Source organism: Stegodyphus dumicola, chromosome 4, assembly GCF_044657685.1.
Source record: "Stegodyphus dumicola isolate Sdum_Otavi_A_Nest chromosome 4, ASM4465768v1".
In the NCBI taxonomy this organism is placed as follows: Eukaryota; Metazoa; Arthropoda; class Arachnida; order Araneae; family Eresidae; genus Stegodyphus; species Stegodyphus dumicola.
In genome coordinates this window covers 158,195,311-158,218,307 of record NC_140771.1, presented here as the reverse complement: position 1 = coordinate 158,218,307, position 22,997 = coordinate 158,195,311, and the positions used below count along the sequence as shown (strand labels likewise).

Genomic DNA, 22,997 nt, shown 5'->3' with positions numbered 1-22,997 from the left:
GAAACTCGGCGATTTTAGAGCGAGCAATGATAACACAGTACAGGGTAGGGAAGAAAAACATTTTTATCTCCAGCGCGCGAGACTTCTAAGGATATGCTCTTTTGAAATTATTTTGTGATATTGCTGTTGAATTGAATTTTATGGTTTAAGTGTGAAGACCATGATATTTAATAAATAAAGGTAACATTAAAAAAACGCCCCTTTGGACGTAATATAAAATCTGAAGGCTTTCAGATTAAAAAAAATTTTTTTTTAATTATTAATGATTTTATTAGTCATCTTGTTTATTTATTCTTGCTCTTCTTTGCTAACGGTCTGCCGTAGGGCTCTGGCACTTCTAATTTTAGAAATAAAGGATCATCTATTGTAATAAAAAGCATGAAAGGCACACAAATTAATGATTGATCAGCTTTGAAATTCATTTAACACATGAGGCTTGGCAATATTTGAAATTGGTTGATTCATCAGATGATGCAAAAATTGTACTGATGATAGACTAATGTTCGGCTCTTACTTAAAATATTATTTAAGGTTTATTAAAGTTTTAGAAAAAGATAAATCTCCACCTTATTCTTTCCTCCAAACTTAACATCCATCATTCACCAAATAGGTGTTGGTGTACTGCGTATACTAAAAGGCAGATATAAAGTAGCCTTTTTAAAATCTGTGCTAAATTTTCTGCAAAAACCAATCAAGAATTTCTGAAATATTTTGACGTAAAACATGTTATGTAGGGCATTGCAAAGTCATGAGAGGATGTATTTGCAGATATTCTAAGAAATGCTTCTCAATAATTTGCCATATTTCATGGTGATGATAATGATGATGATGACAGCTACGAATCTGCAGCTTTTGCAAGAAAAAGGGAAAATTCTCCAGTGAATGGAAAATGTCAAGAAAATGCGGAGAAATGATAATAAATAGAAATAGTATAATAGAATTTCCATTGAAGTTTGCAAAGACAACTCTCCCAGTCATCAGTCAAACAATAGGCAGTGAAATCTATAGTACAGTTTTAAAACCAGAAAATATCAGTACCACTAGTGATAAAAGTAACAAAGAGATTGTTGAAAATGAAAAAACTAACAGTTCACAGAGGGAATTCTTGCAGAACTTGAACAATGAAACTTTATAATTGAATAAGAAATTGTGTCTATATATAAAATTAAAGTGAAAATATTAGCAAAAAGTGGCTTAAAAAACTTCTTTGAAATATATGTTCATTAAAGCAAATAAAGAAATATAGAGGGTGTTTTTTTTTTTTTTTTTTTTTTCCTTCTTCTTAAGGTTATCAATACTTCGCTATTTTATAAACAACTGTTTCAAATTTTTTATAATTTGTACATGTCACGCTAGATTTAAAATGAAGATCTAATATCCAGAATTGCAGAAATCCAGACGATTTCTGATCTTGAACTTTATACCTTATCTGAAATTAACAGGAAATTCTTGAACTATGCTGGAACTTGAAATAGAAATGAAATTTAAAATATCAACAATAAAAAAATTTGAGTTTGCTGAAACCTCAAATTCAAACCATTGTAACTCATAATGGATGTTGTTTCATACATATATGATTACTTCCTTCTTCTCATTGCTTTACTTAAAAAGGAAGGTCTGCTCTTATTAAATTTCATAGCAATCTATAAAAAGTTAGTTTTTTGTTCTTTTCACTTTAGAAAAGTGCTTTCAAATGAGGCTGAGGAGTAAATTTGAATATTAGGATTGATAGTAGATCAGCAGAATTAAAGTAGGTTCTTGCTTCATCAGTCACCTTCCTCTTTTTTAATTGGTTCATTTTGAAAAAGTACTTTCAAAAGAGACTGAAGAGTTAATTTTTAAAAGTCCTTTCAAAACAGACTGAAGAGTTAATTTTTATATTAGGATCCTCAGCATATAAAGAGAATTAAGGTAAGAGTGTGATGAAATATTAGTAAGCTGAACCAGGAAAGCTTATTTTCAGGCTTTATCAATCTTTTATTCGCCCCCCCCCCCCCCGTCATTAGACTCCACCTTGAAATCCAAGTTTGTGTCTACTTCTCTATTATGGTTTTAAACACTGGCGAAGCAGAAGTATCTCAGTATAATGAGCAAAGTTTTAAAAGCATTGATTTGCTTTGCAACATCATACTTGTGGCAACGAATCAGAGCTCTTAAACGAATATTTTTCACAATAATCACTGTCAAAAACGGGAAATGAACAACTCTCATCTAATTTGTACCATCAGTCAAATTTGATTAAAACAAATTTCATTTGAAAATCAACTGATCTATCCCAGTGATGGTCTGATTTCATATTTTTAGAATTATATAGTGACAAAATTAATTATTTCTGTATATAAAAAAACATATATTTGTAAGCTTTTTGTTAAACTTGGCTCCTGCTATATGTTTTTAAAATATTAAGACAATTTTTAATGCATGTTACGATCAAGCAATTTAAAACAATATTTATGAAAAAATGCATATGTAAAAAAACATTTGTGTAGAGGTCAAAAAAGTGAAAAAAGTTTGAAAATCTCTGCTGTTGGAATTTAGTTAATATTATTAATGCTTGAGAAATGTAACATCAATGCCCAAGAAATAATTAAAGTTTGTCAGTTTCAGTCTTTGTAATATTATGAAGTTTATTTCCTAAATTATCTTCACCAACAAAACTAATGTATTAGGAATTATTGGAAAGTTAGAGGATTTTCAGTAATTATAATTCATAATAGTAGAATATATTGTTCTTATGTAATTCGAATATATTTTGATTCCATACATTCATAGAAGGATGGAATGATTTGCATTGTTTGATTAAATCATTAAAATTAATATTGGCAACAAATATGATTATGAAAAAAGAAGCAGAAAAACAAGTATTAAAGATATAATTAGCAACAAGAATTTATGTAATATACTTAAATTTTGAATATAGTTTTTCAGGTTAAAGCATGTTATATTTTAGAAGCATATTACACTGATTCTTGTTGTTAGTTGTTAGTATCTTTAACAAATGTGCTAAATGTGTGATAGAAATTTGAGATAATTTGTAAGATCAAGAATACAGTCTTTGCCAGTCATAAATTCATATTTATAGATATTGATGAATTAGCCACTATATTCCATTTATCTAGTTTCATTTGTAAATTCAACTCTTGAAATTCAAATTCAATCAAATTATTCAACTTCTTGATATTCTCTTTGCTAAAAACTAGTTAAAGGATTTTTTTTTGGGGGGGGAGGGAACACACAAGTAAGTATTTATTTTGTTTAGCATTAATTCTCAGAAAGAGATTTACTTCTTTTTCCCTCAGGATTTTCTTTAATACTACTGTTAACTGTGACCCATGGACATTGTTAATGATGCAGTGTTATTTATTTGTTTTCAGACATATTAGGCTCCTCCTATTGCGAAAGGTTGATCTAATTCTAATTGAAGGCAAATACTTCAACAATCTACAAAAATAATCATTTATTTACAAAGCAACCTGGATTGCATCGATGGTTCAATACTAACTACGTCGTAAACTGAAAAAATAACATTTTTTTTCAGAAGCGAAGCGCCCTCTAACAGCGATACATAAATCATTTGTGGGGTTTTTCCACACCTCCCTTCACGGTGGTATAAATGTTATCGAGGCATGAAATGCGGGAGTTTCATTCATACCTGCAAGACAGGGTTTAAGCCGTAGCCAATTAGAGAAGCTAAATTTGTGCATCCGTGGATGTAGTTAAGCTTTCCCGCTCAATAGGTTTCATGCATTCACTCTGACTGGTTGACTCTTATACCAAGTTGGCATCGAAAACTTCGAACTTCATGCCCAAACCCCTAAACCAGTTTTTGTGACACAGCAAGGTCTGGTTACTTAGCAACAAAGCTTGGCTTAAACCAGTTTTGACATTTATACAACCATATGAATGGAACCTTATTGACCAGTAAAGTAGATATATACCTAAATTGAAATTATTTAGCTAAACATGATTATTATAATTGGCAGTAATTTTGCATCTATTTATAATTTAGATTACACTATTACTGTGATAATTAAACTCCTTTCTCTCATTCTGCAATGTCATTTATCAAAATACGATTATAAGAACCTGCCAAAAATATAGTAAAAAGAAGGGATCTTATTGTTTTTCACAATTGATGTTATTTATCACTTTTACCTGGTTCGTACACATTTCTGCACACGGAAATTAAGCACTTTTAAGGACCATTAATGAAAAAAATTAAGGACTTATGAGCAAATGGGAACTGAATAAATTCAATTGAAGATATTATCTATGCCTGAATTTCACTTTTGTTATACCATCCTAAAAATAAAATAGATCCCTAAGTAGTATACATTATTGCTAAACATGAATTAATTAACATAATTGTGAATAAGTTTGAGAATAAAATAAATTTTATGCAATTTATCAAGTAGCATTAAATATTTTACACTTATAATAATTGGTCATATTTGAAAGAAGATAAGTGACATTTACGTTTTACTAACAATTAGCGTTATGTTGATTTTTTTTATGTCTTATTTTGTCACATACTTGGTCAGTCTGGAGGTTTAGTAAATAAGCAGGTAGATTTTTATGTCAAACTGCATAGGTTAAAATAAGAAGTAAAATCAAGCATCATAATCAGCATGATTCATAACAAAAGACTGAATGTTGTCACCACTGCTGCTTGTCTAGAGAGAGACCCGCTGATTAGAACAAACATGAAAAGCCTGATGTAAGCAAGGTTGGCAAGTGTTAAAAGTTAGTCAGGCTCTGTTTGATATAGTTAGTGTCATAGCTTCGTGTACAGTTCCAGGGGTTGTAACCCAGTTAATATACTTTAAGGTTCCAATAAGCCATTAAAGCACCAGAAGTGATATGTTTTTTTTTTTTTTGTATTAAGTCTCAGTAGATGCATTAGAATATGTTTTACTTGAATTTTTACATTTTTATATTTTATCTTGTGACCACAGTGAGTATTAATGAAAGGCAATAACTCAATGTAGAGATAATTTTTAAGAGTAATCAGTTAGCTATAAATAATTAAATTAGGTAGTTTGATAACCTGTCATTATGGATTTACATGACCACTATTAAATTTTATTTTTTAACAATATTTGTTAAAAAAGCCCTATTAAAATCAAAATCTAATAAAATTTCACAGTTTAAAATGCATGTAATTTATGACACAGATTTTTAAACGATATTAAGATAAGTACACATTAAAAGCTACAAAACATGTATGTTTTGTAACGTTTATATCGATTTCCTTTTCTTTTAAGCATCTTTTCTAACAATTAGAGATTTGTTTCACTATGCAAACCAATGCTCTCGCTAGTTTCTGCATGCTTTATCTCCTAACTTGTCAACCTCTCCATAATGTACCAATGAGGGTTTAATTGATCTGGTAAAAGTTAAATAGTCCAAAACCCCCAACAGATGTGAAGCATATTATCGGTCTAAAATTAACTACAATATCAGACAAAGGTTTAACTAAGCCTCTTATTTAAAAAGAACTTAGAACAAACATAAAGGCATGTTCTGATGTTAACAAAATCAATTACAGCTCACGGTGATGTAATTAAACAAGAACAGTCAAATTCAAACTAATAATGTGGACTAGTGGTCAAAGATTATACAATTTAATTTAAATTTAATCTGGCTCAATAACTCTATCATAAGAGGAAATAGAAATGGGAAATTATAGTAAAGGTTGAAATCCTAAACAATTGGGTAATTTACATAATAATAACTGCACATATCTTTGAAGAATAATTTCCTTTACATACTCAGTTTCTTTTTTCAACACGTTTCCTTTTCATTTTAGAATTTTTGGATTTAATTAAGGATTTGTTATTCTAAAAAACACTAAATGCATTTAGAATGTACAGAAAAATCGGTTCATATGACTAAAGAAATAAAATAATTTTATTTCTTTAGTCATATGAACATTCAGAAACAATATGAAATATATATAGTAAAGGCCAGTTACAGAGCTGATGTGGCAGAATTTCTAGAATTTAGTAACACACTGAACAACAAAATCTAGAAATGGCAAAACTTTTAGAATTTAGAGCAAGCACTGGAAGCAGAATTTAGGTTCCACAGAAATTGCATCAAGTGGGAAAATGCCTAGTGCCAGCTATGTGTATGATGCATTAAGAAATATTAGATGAATCTTTTAAATTGTAAGTTTTCAATTTCTTTATTAATAAAAAAATCCCTGTCTATAATGCCTGCCCATGTGATAAGATCAGAAGCATTTTTGGTATTTTCCATGCTTCTGTCTAGTGAAAAGTAGAGAAAATAAAGAGAAGATAAACATGTTAAGATTCTATTATCAGAAGTAATACATTCAAATATTATGATTTTAATGTTCTTCCAGATGTTCTCCAAAAATTAAGAAATTCATTGCAAACTTTCTGTAAAATACACCCATTACATGTTGATACCATGGAGACATTTTTCATTTTGTCACATATTTCTAGAATCGTGGGTCTATAAATCTTGCCTTCAAATCCTTCTAAACTTTCCAAGCTAAAATCCTAAAGAAAAATTATCCCTACCAATTCTGTAACCACAAAATGCCAGAAATATTTTGGAAACAAAAAAGAAGAGAAAAAGTGTAAAATTAATTTTATAGAGAAAACTCATGCATATTTTGAGAACTTATACTGAGAATACTCTGACTGAGACAATTACATGGGAAAAACCCTTACTTTGAAAAATATTAAAAAGAAGACATTTTTAATTAATTACATAGCTAATTTTTCTTTTGCTAAGAGCCGTTTCGTAAATTGTGCTTTATAGCATTATACCTTGTTTATTTTTCAGATTTAAAATATTGTATAAGTTGCCAAAATGAAACTTTATACGACAGCAAAAAATAAAAATGTTTTATTTTAATGTTATTTTCTAAATATAATTTCAATATATTAGCATTATTTTATCATTATCAATATTATGATGTTTTAAAAAAAAATCGTAGAAAAATTCTCCGATTTTGGAATTAAAAAGTTTCTATAGAAACTAATCTTAAAATCGCCAAAATGTTGAAAAGTCGCCAAATTTAGAAACCACTTAATAAAAGAATTCACATCCCCAAAAGCGAAAAGTTGTTTAAGAGCTCTTTACTAGAAAAAATGAATTTCGAAATGCTTATGTTTCACTTCTTGCTTAGAAACTCAAGTATCCCATCATTTATATTAGAAATAGAAACAAATTAGAACTCATGAACCCATTCAAAAGATAACCATATATACGTCAGTGAATCGGCAAAAATATTCCTCAAAATGCTAATTCACACTGAAAATGACAGTAAAAACAGGCAGAAATTTCAGATGATTAAAATTAAGGACCTTCTGATGATTTTGGCCAAAATTAAGGACTTTTATTAAGGATAAAAAAATCGATTCCAAATTATTTAAGCACTTTTAAGGACTCTTAAGGATCGTACGAACCTTGTAGTACGTTAATTTCAGCTAGTAAGCATAGTGCCATCACAATTCAGGCATTTATCAATAGTTAACAGGAGCTTATGAGTCACATTTAAACTTTTTGCATGCTGTGTATATGTACAGGAATCACCAAGCTAAGTTAATGTCAGTAAAACTGTTGATAACTCATTTTAGCCCTAATTACTTTCACTTAAAAAAAAAAAGAAACATTTTGTCTTTTTACCTTAATGTTTCCAGATATTTCAGCATCAATATTTTTAAATGCAATGTTGAATTCATATAGAAAAAAAAAATCTTGGTGATTGAAATACTACACTGTGTAAACCAGAAAGCATAATTATTTTTCGAAACAATCTATTTAAAGATAAACTCACTAATATCATATTAAATAGACAAATGTGTTGAAATTGACTTTTAAAGTTAACCCTCACAGAGAAAAAATATTTATTTGTTAAAATAAGACAATAAAATCCTTCCACAATTTATGACTTCTATTAACAGTAAATGCAAAAATTTTTCATTTGTGATTGCAATTCAAATTTGTTAATATATGATAGAGGATGCACATGTAAATCCTTTGCCGGATGAGTTTCATCACCTTGTTTCGCAAATGAATTAAAAATTTAATAATAATTACATTCCAGAAGAAGGCAATTAAACATAGCAAGTTAAAATCCCAATTTAAAATGCATTTTCAGATCAGATTTAGTGTTTAAGACTATTTTGTATATACTACATTTAAAAATTCTAGTAGTTGATTCTGTTTCTTAGAGAAAATTACTTAATGAAATGGAATGCTGTTCCTGAAATATTTGAATATGAGTATTTACTATTCCTGAAATGTATACTATTCTATCTCAATAGTATACATTTTCTCACCTCCCATCTGTCTGTTTCATTAAACTTTTATAACATATTTATCAACTATTTCTACTTAAATTGCATATGTATTTCTTATTGATTAAAACTAATTTATCGTTAGCTTTTACTTCTATATTTTGTTTAATTTCAATTATTTAACATTGATTATTTTAGTTGCACATTACTGCTGATTTTGGCCAAAATTAAGGACTCTTAAGGACTGTACGAATCTTGTTTTTATGGCTTTATCTTTTGTTTTGCATTTGAATATTCTATTGTAAAATTACTGAAAATATCGAAAGTGTATTCTTAAATGATCTAGTAAAAGCCAAGGGTCTTTGTATTTATTTTTTTTTAATTTATTAATTTTTAACTTATTTTTAAATTTATTTATTTTCAGGAACTCTTTGAATATAAGAAGCAAAAGATGGCAGAGAAACCTAAGTGGGATTGACATTGTTTGCTGTATACGAGTTTCCAGATTCTAGTCACTATATTAGCAGCCATTTAATATGATGTTTGATTAGTTGAGTAAATAATGCTTGTGATTTTTTTTCTCTCTAGAATGCCTCTAAAATCACAATAGTAGATCTTATGAAATTTTTATCATGCTATAGAAGTATGACACATTTAAAATTTTTTAAACTGCATAAAATATGAATTCGAATTTCAAATTTGCACTCCTCACAAAAGTCATGATATACTTTCAGAATTCATATTGAAAGTAACCATTTGAATTTTAAAGTTTTGATTTGCCTTGTTTGAAATATGGCAAAACACTTGAGGGCTATCTGCTTAAGGGAAAGAATGCCTTCATGGAGGGCTTTAAGGGAAACTGGCTGATTAACATGTTACATATAGGAAAAACCGCAAAAACACCCATGCAGTCTGTTTGGTGAGATTTGATCCGCAGACCAAACTACCAGCATTCAATGACTTTCACTTAGCTGTTGATGGGACTTTGAATTTGAAAGATGCATTTATTAACTTTAATAATATATTGCTGAAGGGATGTCAGCTGAAGTAGTAGAATTCTTTTATAGAGACAACAGGCACATTCTTACACAACTCATGGGAAAAACAACAAAAACACTTGCAGTCAATTTTTACTTAGGTATTGGATTTAAAACAAACTGCTAATGTTCTACAGCTTCAACCACAGATAGACCTTTTTCTTAAATTCACCCAACCACTACTCAGTAAATTATCAGTTCTATCATTTCATATCCCATCAGGAAAATTTTAAATGCTACAAGACCTAGGAGCTTTGCAAGTGAATGTCATGATACATATTTTATTTGGACGCAGTTTTTTGAGGATCACTAAACTATTTCTTTTAATGAATCTGATAAACATTATACACGACAAGAAATTGTTTATATTTTAAAAAGTAGCATGTTAGTGTAAATAAAAAATTTTAGCTATACATGATTATTTTTATAAATATTAACTTTATTTAAAATTTCATACACTGCTAATTTTGAATAAAATAAAAAAAATTGGCAAGGATACTAAAATATCTAGGGTACATCTGCATAATGCTAAAAAAGTAAAAGAATGGTTATACTGAATTTTCATTCAATTTATAAAAACAGTGTTAGCAATATTTTTCTTGTTTCATTACCATATCAAAACAATACTCTTAAAATAAAAACTTTCTATAAATCACATTTTTTTTCACATTTTATGGGGTCATAATATGCTGTATTAACTTTTCATGCAAATATACAACATTCAAACTCATCCAATGAATAAATATATACACACTATGCTGGATAAATAACTCTGCAGACTGGATAAATTTGTCCAGTCATAACATGGACAAAAATGAGCAATCTCTAACAAAAGTAAAATCAAATTCAATCATATCCTTCACAAATCGGAAGGGGAAAATCTGCATTTTGTACATAAATTATGAACATTCATTTTGTATTATTCTACCATTCAAATTTGCATTATCCATTATAATACTTCATATCTCTCCACACTTAAATAGAAAATAAGAAATACATAAATTTGCATTAAACAAAATATCCAGGAAAACATATTACAAAAGTGATGGACATAAAGAAATTAAACACACATATAAAGTCTCAGCAATATTAAATTATCTTTTGTAATTTAATAATGAGAAAAATGTGATGAAAACTAAATAAATATTTGCTAAGAATTACATATCATAATATATTTGCACTATATCACATATAAAAAAAGCGCAGTCACAAAGAATTCCATTAATTACCAACTGGCATTTTATATTTTCTTATGAAATTGCATTTTATCTCAGTATTCATACCACAATTAACAGACTGAATTTATTTTTTTAATTACTGTCTTTTATAATTCACAAAAATATAGGAAATAAAATTTATTAAATAACTGGAGTTTCGCTGTTTTATTGAAAAAATATAGATAACATACATGAAGCCATTTACAGTATGTTTCACAATAACTTTCATGTATCAAAAAAACTATTTTACATCATTGCTTAGTAATATTCTCATTTTGCAAATAAACTGTTTACACCTCATGTTAACATTGGTTAAAAAAAATATTCACTTAATAATGCATCTTTAGCTTTTATAATCATTTTGGATTAATTTCAGATTTCTTGATGAATGAATTCAGTAAACAAATACATGGTTTTACTTACTAATAAAGTTTAGCACCAAAACTTTGGAATGCAGATTTCTAATCTTATATTCAGGCACAGAATAAAAAAGCAACAATATATAAAAATTCAGATTAGATTTTTGATACATACATTGAAATTTAAGATATAATTAAAATTTATCAGTAAACCAATTATTTCTAAAAGGAAAAAAAAAGTTTTAATGCCATTTAAAACACATGGAAACTTAGTAGCTATAAATGTAGTTATGAATTATATAGGGTGATTTTTTTTGGTACTAGACCCAAGAAATTATTCATTAAATATTAAACATACGTATCTTACGTAATGAGAAACACATTAGTACTAAAGATGCTGGATATATTAAACACAACTCTCTAGACACAGCCAACCATGACACTTTATGGCATTCTTTTTCCATTTTTTAGTGCGAATATGCATGCATGAGATGGCTCCAACAGTGTCTTTTTTTGTAATAACATCATGGCTTTCCCTTATCTTCTTCCAATGTCTCACATTCCTTTGACACGGATTTTGTACATATACATTTCATAACTTACTGAATAACAGCATTTTGTTTAGTAACTAAAGAATCACCCTATATTTATTTCAAAACTATCACTGTGAAACGTCATTATATTTTTGTCAGTCGTGTTCATGGCTTCATACTCTTTCCAACTTTATATGATATCCAAGTTTCTCATCTATAAGTACACTTTTTTTCTTCTTCGGTAACATTCTTATGAAAATGTCAGGAAATGCAAATTTTTCATCAATGTTTATATATCACAACAATGTTAAATTTAAATGGTTTGTTTTAAAGGATGGATGAAATTTTTTTTTTTAATTAAATGCTAAAAGAATTGATAGAATACAGTTTGAGAGAAAAAACTTCCTCTAACTTTGAAAAAGTAAAATACAAATATCTCGTTTTGAGATTACTCACCATTTGTGCTCTAGATGTTCTGTGTTTCACGAAGTTTATGAATGATATTGCATTTTTTAGCATTAAATTTAGTGCTATTAATGTTTAATAAATTGTATCAAAATTTTATACATTTTTAGTATTATTTATTACTCTAATTACGAAAGAAAAATACTAAAGAAATAATTTATGTCACACTGATGTTAAAAAAGAAAAAAAAAAAATGTTAGACCTAAAATGAGATCATAAGATGAACATATAAGGTATTTCTCCCACTTCCCTAGCGTGCCTTCGTGGTGTAACGGTAGCACGCTGGGCCGGTATTGCAGAGGTCCGTGGTTCGATTCCCAGCGAAGGCAGTTGCATATCTATCATCTATTCTGCTTCCAATTAACCTAATGACTCTACAAGTGGCACCCGAACTAAAAAGGGTTGTGGATGATGATTCTCCGCATCCAGGATTTCGCGACTAGGACCCCTAAAACCTTAGTCACCCTTTAAAAAGGGGAGTATATAAAGTATTTCTCCCACTTCTCTCGCGTGCCTTCGTGGTGTAATGGTAGCATGCTGGGCTGGTATTCCAGAGGTCCGTGGTTCGATTCCCGGCGAAGGCATTAGCGTATTTTTCATTTTTTCTGCTTCCAATTAACCTAATGACTCTACAAACACACGTAAGAAATCGGAGATTACACAGTGGATAAATGCTTTTCAAGCAACATATTACCTCAGGAAATCTCGTGAAAATTCTGTAGTGTATTAATAACAAGAAATTATTCTTAAACTACAATTAAACTTCTTTTCCATAATATTTTAGTTACACATAAAAAAATTTAATTGAATAGAGAAACATAAAAGACCCTGCAAATTAAAGCTTTTATATCTTAACCATAAAGGATGGTACTAAAAATAAGTGCATAACAGAATACGTAGTATTAACCCTTCAAATCATGGGTCTCAGCATGAGTCATTGATAACACTAAACACTATTTGTTAACACATAGAAATGTGACAAAATATAACTGATAAATTGTGTGATAAGATATACCCAACATTAAATAAAGTGTCTATACATTGCATTATACATTATAGCACACAGTGTTCTCTCTTGGACAAATAAAAGATTCAATATTTTAGACTAAATTTGAAGATATAATATGGCAAAGAAAAAATGCAATTGTTTTATCAGGTACAGTTTCAAGGGGTGGAAAAGAGAAATTATGCTTCCAAATCAAAGCACTTCAAAAGCAATTAAATATTATTGTAATTCATACAAATGTATTTGTATTTATGATCCAGTCTAGAGTTGGACGATTCCATTATGGACCCGATTCCAGAAAATAAAAAGTTGTAGCTTATTGACAGCTCTTGTTAAAAGCAAGCTAGAAATAGAGATCTGCTGTTAGTTCATGAACTGATTTATTTTACTGAGCAAGTGAATGAAAAGAACTAAATAAATTGAAAGTGTACCAGTTTCCCATTTTAGAAGAGAAAAGAATATTTATTTTCCCATGTTAAAAATGAGTTTATTCAACTTTTTCAAAATTTTTATTCTAGAATTTTATTATTAGTTCTGTGCAGAAAGGGAGTTTTCAGGAATCTCAAAACTACAGCTCTAAGAAACCAGTTAAGAAAATCAGTGTTTGATCGAGTCAAATTTCCAATCTTGCAGCTTGTTCTATTCTTTTGGCTCTTCATTCCAACCTCACTAACTGGCCTCAACCCCATTGCTCATTCGATCTTTCTTCTCTTCACTCTATCCTCACTAACCATTCTTGATTATTTTCATCAAGGTTACTGTTAGTGATTGGTCAGTCACAAAAACAAAGTGAACCAATTTATTTCAGCGAGCAAGATATGATCCCATTAAACAGCTCATTTCTATTCAATACTGTAATCTGAGGATTTGGGATGCTCTATTTAACAATGTTACGAGGCCCCCACCAGTAGAGTGGTTATGACCACTGAATACTGGGAGTATGATTTCAGGCAAATGGGTTGGTTGCATGGTTGTATTTTTCCTCTAAATGTAACAGGAATGAGAGCCAGTTTCACTTAGAAAGTGCTGTACAAAGATATCCCTTCCCTTAGGCAGACAGCTGCTATACGTTTACGACTTTCAAATAACCTAACCTCAGAAATGATGTGTTGCACGTAATGTAAAATGAAATACATTATTACATAGGAGACTGGAAAATTAACTTAATTCCTCTTAGCTTTCAATAAAAAACACTGAATTATAAAGTTATTTCATGAAATAATTTATATGAAATATTTTTACATAAAATCATCAGTGACATCTATTACAGTGAAAAAATTAGAAGTTAATTTCGTAACAGGTTTTGGAGAGCCTACAGCTTTGTAAAATGAGTTCTGAATATTATGGCTCATTCTCATTAGGAGCACACAGGTAATTTATGAACTAAATATTTAAAATATATAAGGCATTTTATATTGCATATGCAGAGGAGGTGATTATGTATATCAATAAGTATCCAATTTGTTAACCATTAATGATTAAAATGACTAACAACTGAATGAATGTACAAAATGCTTTACAAAATCTACTAATACAAGAAGGCAATAATTACATTTTAATAATTTCAAATGCAATTTTATACAGTTATACCATATAAAAATATCTACTTACATTATTAAAACATTTTAAAATTTATAATCCAGATTATTTAAGTTAAAAAATTAGTTATTTAAAGCACAAACATATAAAAATAAATGAAATTTTGCAAATTTTTTATCATATGCATTAGAAGGCTATATAATTAGTATAAAATGTTTAAAAAAACTATGCTCCAGAAATGCCAGTTGAAAAACCACTGTACAACACATAAAAATTAGGAAATCAAAATATGCACACATAATAAATAAAAAATAGTATGAAAGTATGATTAAAAGAAAAAAAAATGAAATACACAGAATTTACTAAAAAATTGCAAATACTACAATAAGATGCTTAGTTAAAATTAATATACTATCATGATTTTTAACAGTACTGCAAATATATAATAAAATTTCATACTTATTTATTACATTAACTCCAAATTTATGATTTAGGTATTTTAAATTTTGTAACTGGTTAAATTACATTTATAATATTAGTTAGTGAACTGCAAAAGAAGCAGTCCAATCTGAACATATTATTTGATCTTGATTTTTTAATTAGAAAGCTCAAGGCATTTTCAAGGACAACAGAAAAGAAATTATTCCTACAAAACAGAGACTACATTACTTCCTCTTAAAATGTACTGAACTTTCTCATTTTTGTCATAAATACCAAACATTGTTTGATTTTTACCAACAGATCACTAAGGGAAATATATGACAGCAACATTCAATTACAGTTCAGATATGCAGATGGCAACCGGATATAGTATATTTTTCCATATTACAGTTTATTACCCCCATTTTATACAGTATTTACTCACATACCTTTCCTCCCTTTTTTAGTAATTTTATCGTATTAAAATCGAGAATAATTTATTTTCTGATAGGCAGGGTTATTGCAAGAACATAATAAATTAAAAGTATTCAAAAATAAACTACTGGTAACTATCACATTATTATTCACAAAAAAGAAACCTATATTCCAATAAGAATATATACTAATACCAACATTACACTACCTAATAAGCTATCTTCATTCCAGTTCTCTGTATCTAGAATCTTACTCGCTTTTATTGTTGTCCACTGCTGCTTTTAGCCTCAAATCATTCAGTTATCATTCTTAGAACTATTGTCTGTGTTGTTTTGCTATAGCTTCATTATGATCGTTTTCATCATCTTAGTAACCCATTCAGATCTCATATGCAATGATCTTTAAAATAATCATCCCCTTGATAGCATTGTATATCTCCATTTTCTTAAAGCTCTTCACTAGTACTGCTTCATGAATCAGAGCACTCAATATCCATAATTAAATGATTTCAATGAAAAGTCTCTGGATTTTTCCAATTCTAATAAAATTATGTGATCCTGCAAAATTTACTTGTTATAAAACTTTTAGAGACAGTCTTTAAATGGTTTATTCACCAATCTCTATTGTTTGCAGAAGTGAAGCAAATCCTCTTGGAATGATGACAGGAACTGTGTTTGTTCTGTTATTTTTTTAACACATTCCATGAGATGCCTGCAGATACTATCCCACAGCAGCAGTGGCTTTTTAAGTATTAGAAAAACCCTCATATAGTTGATGGCCAATAAGTTCACACAATTTCAATCAACTCTTTCATATCCAGATTTCTAATAGGTAACCAATGTTAGCGAGTTGAAAGGGGAAGGTTTGGCAAGACCTCTGCAGGTAGTTTGTGGGGTTTGCTTTTATTAATAAGACAAAAATAACCACTACATGGACAAATCCTTTTCATATCTAGGGAATCTTGCTTCATAAATGCCTTGAAGAAGGGGGAAATTATGTGAATATTTGAAAAATTTTCAGAACCTTGCACTTTTTAGGAGGAAAAATATACAAGTAAATATGATACTTCAATATTACATTTCATTACTCCAACATCATATCAAAAAATTTCAAAAAAGAAATTAATTGTAAAAAAGATTTCTTTTTTTAAATTCTTTAAAAAGACAACAGATCAATGAAAAAATATTATAAAATGGTTACTATCATTTAATTAAAAACACTATTTGAAAGGTGATAGTTGAACTAAAACAACAAAATATCAAAAAATTAAATTAAATAATTTAGAGCTTCCTCAATAATTAGAAAGGAAGCACGTAAAAATTACTAAGGATATTAACTGATCATAACTTCAATATGAATTGATAGATTTGTAACAATTTTAACAATTTTCTGACAGTGAGCAAGTCACAGATTATTCATATATACTTTAACTCAAACATGATACAAAGAATCTCTAAGCATGTAAAATTTTTCTTGAGACTAATTCTAGGATAATACATAATAATTCTACAACTGAATATCACAAGTCAACAGTTTTAACACAATATAAAATTTCATGATAGATAAATGAATATAGTATTTTGTACAAATGAATGAAAGCATATCTTTGGATTACAGCAGTGAAAACCCCTTTCTTTTATTTCATCAAAAACACATACATATACACGTACACACGAGAGAAAAGTGATTGGCATTTGAACTTTGCATTTAAATGCCATTGTACTTTAAATAAAATTGTCAATTAAACTAAAAGGGTGATGTGCATAGTTCAAAAAATGATAGCATTAAAAATGGAATATATATGAAAGTGCAACAGTTCCTATAGACAGGTAGATTATCTGCCCTAGCAGGTATTACTTTGTGATTAACAAATAGGGACAGCTTCAAGTTATTCACAATCTTAACAAAACTAAATCCAACTTCAGTTACTGAAGTTTTGCTTAGGCACAGTCTTCACATGAATGCTGGCACATAATATCCTCCAGCATATTTTACATTAATCTGGTTTCTATACAAATATGCTCATGTACAATGAGAACGGACAGAACAGATTTTTTTACATTAGTCTAATCTCATGAGAATTTTATTCACAAAGGCTTAAGGTCACACTGCTCTTGAAACAGGTCGTCTTGATCGAGCCAGATTGTATGATACAAGCTTCTGAAAAATTAAGACGATTTACAACCACAAATGTATTAAAAAAATATGAATTGCATTGGAAGTGAAGAAATCAATAAATATTTCACACCTCTCAACATGACTTCAACTGCAACTACAATATTGGTCAAAGTTCCAAAAGAAGAATAGTGATTTTATCATTAAGTTTCTTTCACTCTGAAGAAATGGGCACATTACTATAACCTTGCTGATGCAAAAGTTGGTAAAGATGAGTGGGTATTCAGTTAATGCTCATTTCAAAGTAATGACCTGATGTTTAAAATCTGATCAAAGTTTATAAAAAGCATAGAAATACTACATGAGTGACGTCCTTTCAGGGGTGTGACCAGAGATAAAGACATAAAAATTATTTTCTGTGTTGTTAGCTGGATTCCAGAACATGAATCACCCTTTGGATGGATACCAGTTCTCTACTTCCAACTGAACCCTGTTAAAGGGGAAAAAAATTACAGAATGTAAGCACATGCACATTAAAGGTGAAGCCAAGAAGTAATTACTACCAATGTTCACACCTAAGTGTATGTGTTAAAACAATCAAAGTTATGAAAGAAAACATTATTTTTAATAATAGTAAAAAATACACAATACAAATTATTTATACCTTGGATAGGTGCTATTGTTTTCACTTACATATTTTTATCTACAAGTAAAGATGAGAAGTTGTTGCCAACAGAGTTGCTTAAAATCTTAATGTTACAAAAGTGCTTTGCTCATAAGCAAAACAAAATGAATAATTAAAAAAGTGATTTTATCTGTATTTCTTAATGTTTTTCAGAAAATGATGCTTTACACTGTTAGAAAAATAAATAAAAAACAATATAAGAGCTAAGAAGATTTAGATCTACATGACTTTGTACTAAGTATCAAACGTATGGTGTTAAAAATATCTTTTATTAATGCTACACATGTACTAATATAGGGTGGTACAATAAAAAGCTATCACTTGGATAAATAATATTCTTTAGGCAGATTACTAAAGCAAAATTAATGGCTGTCAAAGACACTGTTAACTACAGGCTGATAATCACCAATACAGGTCACCAGACATGATACACTAAACTTAAAATAACACTTCAGATTCAAATTAAACTGAACACATAATTGTTCATCAAGTCAAGGGTCACAGAGATCAACCCATATACTACCGGTATAGAGCTATGAAATATAGTTAAATATTTAAGTTAAGTGTAATCATACTGGTTTTCAACAGAGCTACTCCTGCTGTTGACTTACAAGATGATGGTCATTTGGAATCAACTATAAGTTACCAATGTAGGATGATACAATAAATTCTGATGGAAACTAAAAATTAAATCAAAGCATAACTGCAATCAAGGTAACTAACTGCCTCATCAAGGTAGTTGGATACCAATATCTGCAGGTTGATGATCACTGGAAGCAAAGCCACCAGTGTGATGCAGTGGATTAGATTAGAAAATCAGATTAATATCTAAATTATAATTAAACATACTAATGGTGTCAAACCATCATTTTCAGTCAATTTACATGTCAGCTGTGGTGCAGTAAATCTAAGTAGATTTTTAAATTAAAATTAAAATCACAGATGCCCTACATGACTACTAATCAAAGGTACTGACCCTTTCAATGCTTTTGGCCACTGGTGTGAGGCAAAACAGTATATTTAAACACAAATTAAGTTGAAGCACAATGATGTCAAGATGATAATCACTGGTGAGCTACAGCTTAAGGTTCATCACATAGATCATCACCATATGGCAGTGCAAATTTAGTCATATATTAAATCGAAGCCATCAACATTGTTAGTCACCAATGACCTACAACTACAGGTCATAAATGTGGGGTAATGCAATAAATTTAGACAGATATTAAAATTGAATCAAAGTACACTATTGGTTAGTGGTGACTTAAGGTTCAGGCCATTCATATAAAGACCGATGTGTACTTTTTTTTTTAAATTGCCTGACTTCTTTGGAAAAAGTTTCAGATTTTCACTTTCTTTTTATGATCATTTTTTATTGCCCTTACTTTCTAGGTGAGTGAACTATGTTGAAGATCACTTGGAGTTAACCAATGAATTACAAAGCATGGACAGCGTAATAAATTAATGCTTCAAAATAGAATCAAAGCACTTCTAAGTGTACTCATCAAAGCTACTGGTCACCGATGACCCACAGGCTAATGATGACTGGAGGTTAACCCATGGGTCACCAGTGTAGAGGAGTGGAGTAAATATGAGCAAGTTTTCAAAAATGAAATTATACACCAAAAGATATAAGCAGCCATCAAATTTATCGGTCAATGGGTCAATACACGTGACTTATTTTGTTATTTACTAGACACATGGTTACTGGCAACAATCCATAAGATTACTGGTATGAGCCAATGCGTAAAATTTAAATAATTTGTTATAATAAAATGAACCCAAAGAACATCAGTCAGAGCTACCAAGGAACACATGGCCATGAAGACTAATCATCATTTATAACCTTAGCAGTGTGAAATAATATACTACTGTAACACTGATAATACCTGCCAGAACAGCAAGATTAGGCAGCATAATGAAAATTTCCATAAAGTTTAGAGAGACTGTGACATTTTCTAATGTCAAAAGACATTTCTAACACCATATATCATGTCAATGAAAAACTTGTAACTCATTTCTAACTATAAGATTAGGCAGCATAAGGAAAATTTCCATAAATTTGAGAGAGACTGTGACATTTTCTAATGTCAAAAGACATTTCTAACACCATAAATCATGTCAATGAAAAAACTTGTAATTCATTTCTAACTATACACTACCATCTGCATTAAAAATAAAATCTGAAGATAATAAATTTCATAGCAATATATACATTAAATTTCTCACTATATATTTTGCTACGAATTATATTCCAAAGTTGTAAGATATCCATACACATTCTTGCACTGCTCAAAATCTAATATTACAATTCAGGGATTAAAAATTTACAATAAGCTACCTTTTTTACCCCCTAGGCAATAAAAATAATTTTATTCTCTTCCGCCAACCCAAGCAAGCATAAAAGTATTTCCGTCTGCTGATTCCAGTGATTTTTTTATACATGAAAACAGGACATTACACATCATAAGTCATCCAATGAACCACTTCAAATTGGCAGTATTTTAAAAGGATAGAACCATTATAAAATTCGGCACAAATATTTAATTGCATTCTTTGAAATAAAAAACTGCCCAATGAACTCTTGAAAACAGAAATTTACAAGATGGAAAGTTCTAAAAGAATATTTCAAAAGGTGCAAAAATTTTCCTTTAATTTGTCAAATCAAAGAAGCTAAAAAGTGTATTCTTTTACTTTTTGATTCCAAAAGGAAACTATAATTTTATGCACCAATTAAAAGAAAAACTTTCTATTATATATACAAATAATAAAATGAAAGTCTGCAGAAAATCTTGAAATTTTAAGAAATGTTACAAAAGAAGATATTGATGAAATAGCAGCAGCATAAATCTGTCTAAAACATTTAAACACATGGTAATTTATTTTCTTTACACATGCTGCTACAGTTGATAAATTATTACAGACAACACTTACTTATCTTAAACATGCACTACTTATGTTTTGAAACAAGCAAATTTTTAGAAACTTAGAATGCAAGTTTTTAAATGGATACACAAACCAAAGACAACAACCCATTAAATTTAGATAAATGTACGTAAAACATATCACCAATACTTATTTTCCTGAACAGACTTCTCAAATATTAAGTAAAATTATTAAAAGTGCAGAGAATATTCAAAGAACATCTCGATTTCTAGGCAAAATATGTATGAAAAATATTTGTAAGAAACATCTGAGCTCTGTTCTATATGTAGTGAGCAAAGTTAGTAAAAGGTCAATATATTATCTATTCAAATAATTAAAAAAAACTCCTATTTTAAATTTAAATTAACAACAAAATTAATGTATATGTGTTTGGCAGTATTTAAGACGCAAAAAATATTTCTGGGAAGGAGACAACTCGTCAGCTCTCACGTTCACCGCTTTGGTATGCTTTCTCACAGACTGTATGCAAATCAAAAAAATTCTGAGCTTGAATTTCAACCTGTGTAGGAGGCTTTAAGTTATGACATAAAGCAATACATAAGCCAATATACTAAAAACTTGTAAAATATCGTTTTCTCCAATCTCCCCACCCAAAATGCATTTTTCAAAAGTAAGAATTATACACATTACTGTATCAAAAAAGCTAATTATTTAATTTATTAATCTACTATAATTTCTAAATTTAATATTACAATTTAAGGATTAAAATTAAAAAATAAGTTATATGTTTTAACCCTAGGCAATAAGAATAATTTTAAGTAATACAGTTTACTTACAGTTAATGTGACAAAGCTCTTAAACTTTTTTAAAACATCTACCATCACATCAAATTTCCCATCAGGTACATGATCTTTTAGTACATCAATAAATTCCTAAAATATACAAAATATTACAATTTAAAAGCATATATTTTTTAGTATATCACCAACAATACATCATGAATTTAACACATTCCTTTATAAATACATATACTTTCAAATTCACTATTCATGAAATCAAAGTCCTGAATTATTCAAACTTTTCAAATGAAATCATTATTCAGAAACACTTGCAAAAACTAGGGAGAAGGTAACCATTTTTACAGCATTCAGAAATATTTAAATAAGCTATTTTTTAAAAAAATTAGCATTGCTGTTGAATTTGATAAAACATTAATACAGTAAGACAAATAAGGATAAGTGAATTTACAACCATATAAATGATAAATCAATTTGCACAAATTATTAAAATATTTAATTGCAATTTTCACAACCACGAAATTAAAAACTTATATCCCATTTTAGCATTTTTAATACTGAACTCTAAAAAGCAGATACTTCCCACCTTCTATATATGTGAATCTGAATTAAGCAATCTAAATTTTTCACAGTATTTCAGTTTACACTTAAAGAGGAAAAAAACTGAAGTAGACTTTATTTTGAAGTATGTGAAGGTTCATGTTTCATTTTTTCGGGAAGGAGGCAACAAATTTGTGAGGTCAAATGCTTTTCATCTAGGGCTATGACTAATGTAACATTTGACAAAGTCATCTAATGACTTGTCTTCCTTTCTATAGCTGATAAGCTTATTTATTTTCATTTTTGACTTTTTACTTTACTCATTCTTCATTTTCCATGAAGTAAATTATGTTGTAAACAATTCAATGCTACAGCTACTCTGAATCTTCCCCTTTTCATTGTTATTAATATGAAGGGAAAATTTATCTAATCCATGCATTCATGTCTCTATCTGCAAGATGCTACTCTCATGTCTATTTCTAATGTAATTAAAAATGTTAACACCCAATCCTAAGTATAACTTTTTTTTAACATTTTTAAATTCATAACATTATGACCTGAAGAAACTTGAGCTGACATCATTACAGATTAGTTGATGTTATGTACAGATAAAAAAAAAAAAAAAAAAAAAAGAATACTTTCAAATCTTAACTTGTATTCTTTTTTGCATTTATGTCACTATCCACA

The 22,997-nt window shown here is 29.1% G+C and overlaps 2 protein-coding genes and 1 non-coding gene across 12 annotated transcripts in view; 2 read left to right on the top strand and 1 right to left on the bottom strand.

Annotated features, from left to right (window-relative positions):
• The window catches only part of LOC118179562 (cytoplasmic dynein 2 light intermediate chain 1), a 116,409-nt gene extending 107,561 nt beyond the window's left edge, over window positions 1–8,848 (top strand). For all 9 annotated transcript variants that reach the window (XM_085815659.1, XM_085815653.1, XM_085815660.1 and 6 more), the window contains exon 14: window positions 8,701–8,848. In XM_085815659.1, coding sequence (XP_085671785.1) covers window positions 8,701–8,754 — 54 coding nt within the window. In that variant the 3' untranslated portion in view covers window positions 8,755–8,848. The remainder of the gene's footprint in view (window positions 1–8,700) is intronic.
• An 883-nt stretch (window positions 8,849–9,731) lies between these two features.
• Window positions 9,732–22,997, bottom strand: part of wapl (cohesin release factor wings apart-like) — a 96,923-nt gene continuing 83,657 nt past the window's right edge. The window contains exons 16-18 of one of the 2 annotated variants that reach the window (XR_015040808.1): window positions 21,810–21,905; window positions 17,536–17,892; window positions 9,732–17,447 (exon numbers count right to left, since the gene is read on the bottom strand). Coding sequence is in view for 1 of the 2 variants with exons in the window: in XM_085815652.1 (XP_085671778.1) it covers window positions 17,827–17,892; window positions 21,810–21,905 (162 nt within the window). In the remaining variant the exon portion in view is untranslated. Of the gene's footprint in view, window positions 17,893–21,809; window positions 21,906–22,997 lie in introns of both variants that reach the window. The other variant, XM_085815652.1, reaches the window with a different exon arrangement.
• On the top strand, window positions 12,400–12,471 carry TRNAT-GGU (transfer RNA threonine (anticodon GGU)). The gene has a single exon. It is a non-coding gene; the product is annotated as a tRNA-Thr (tRNA).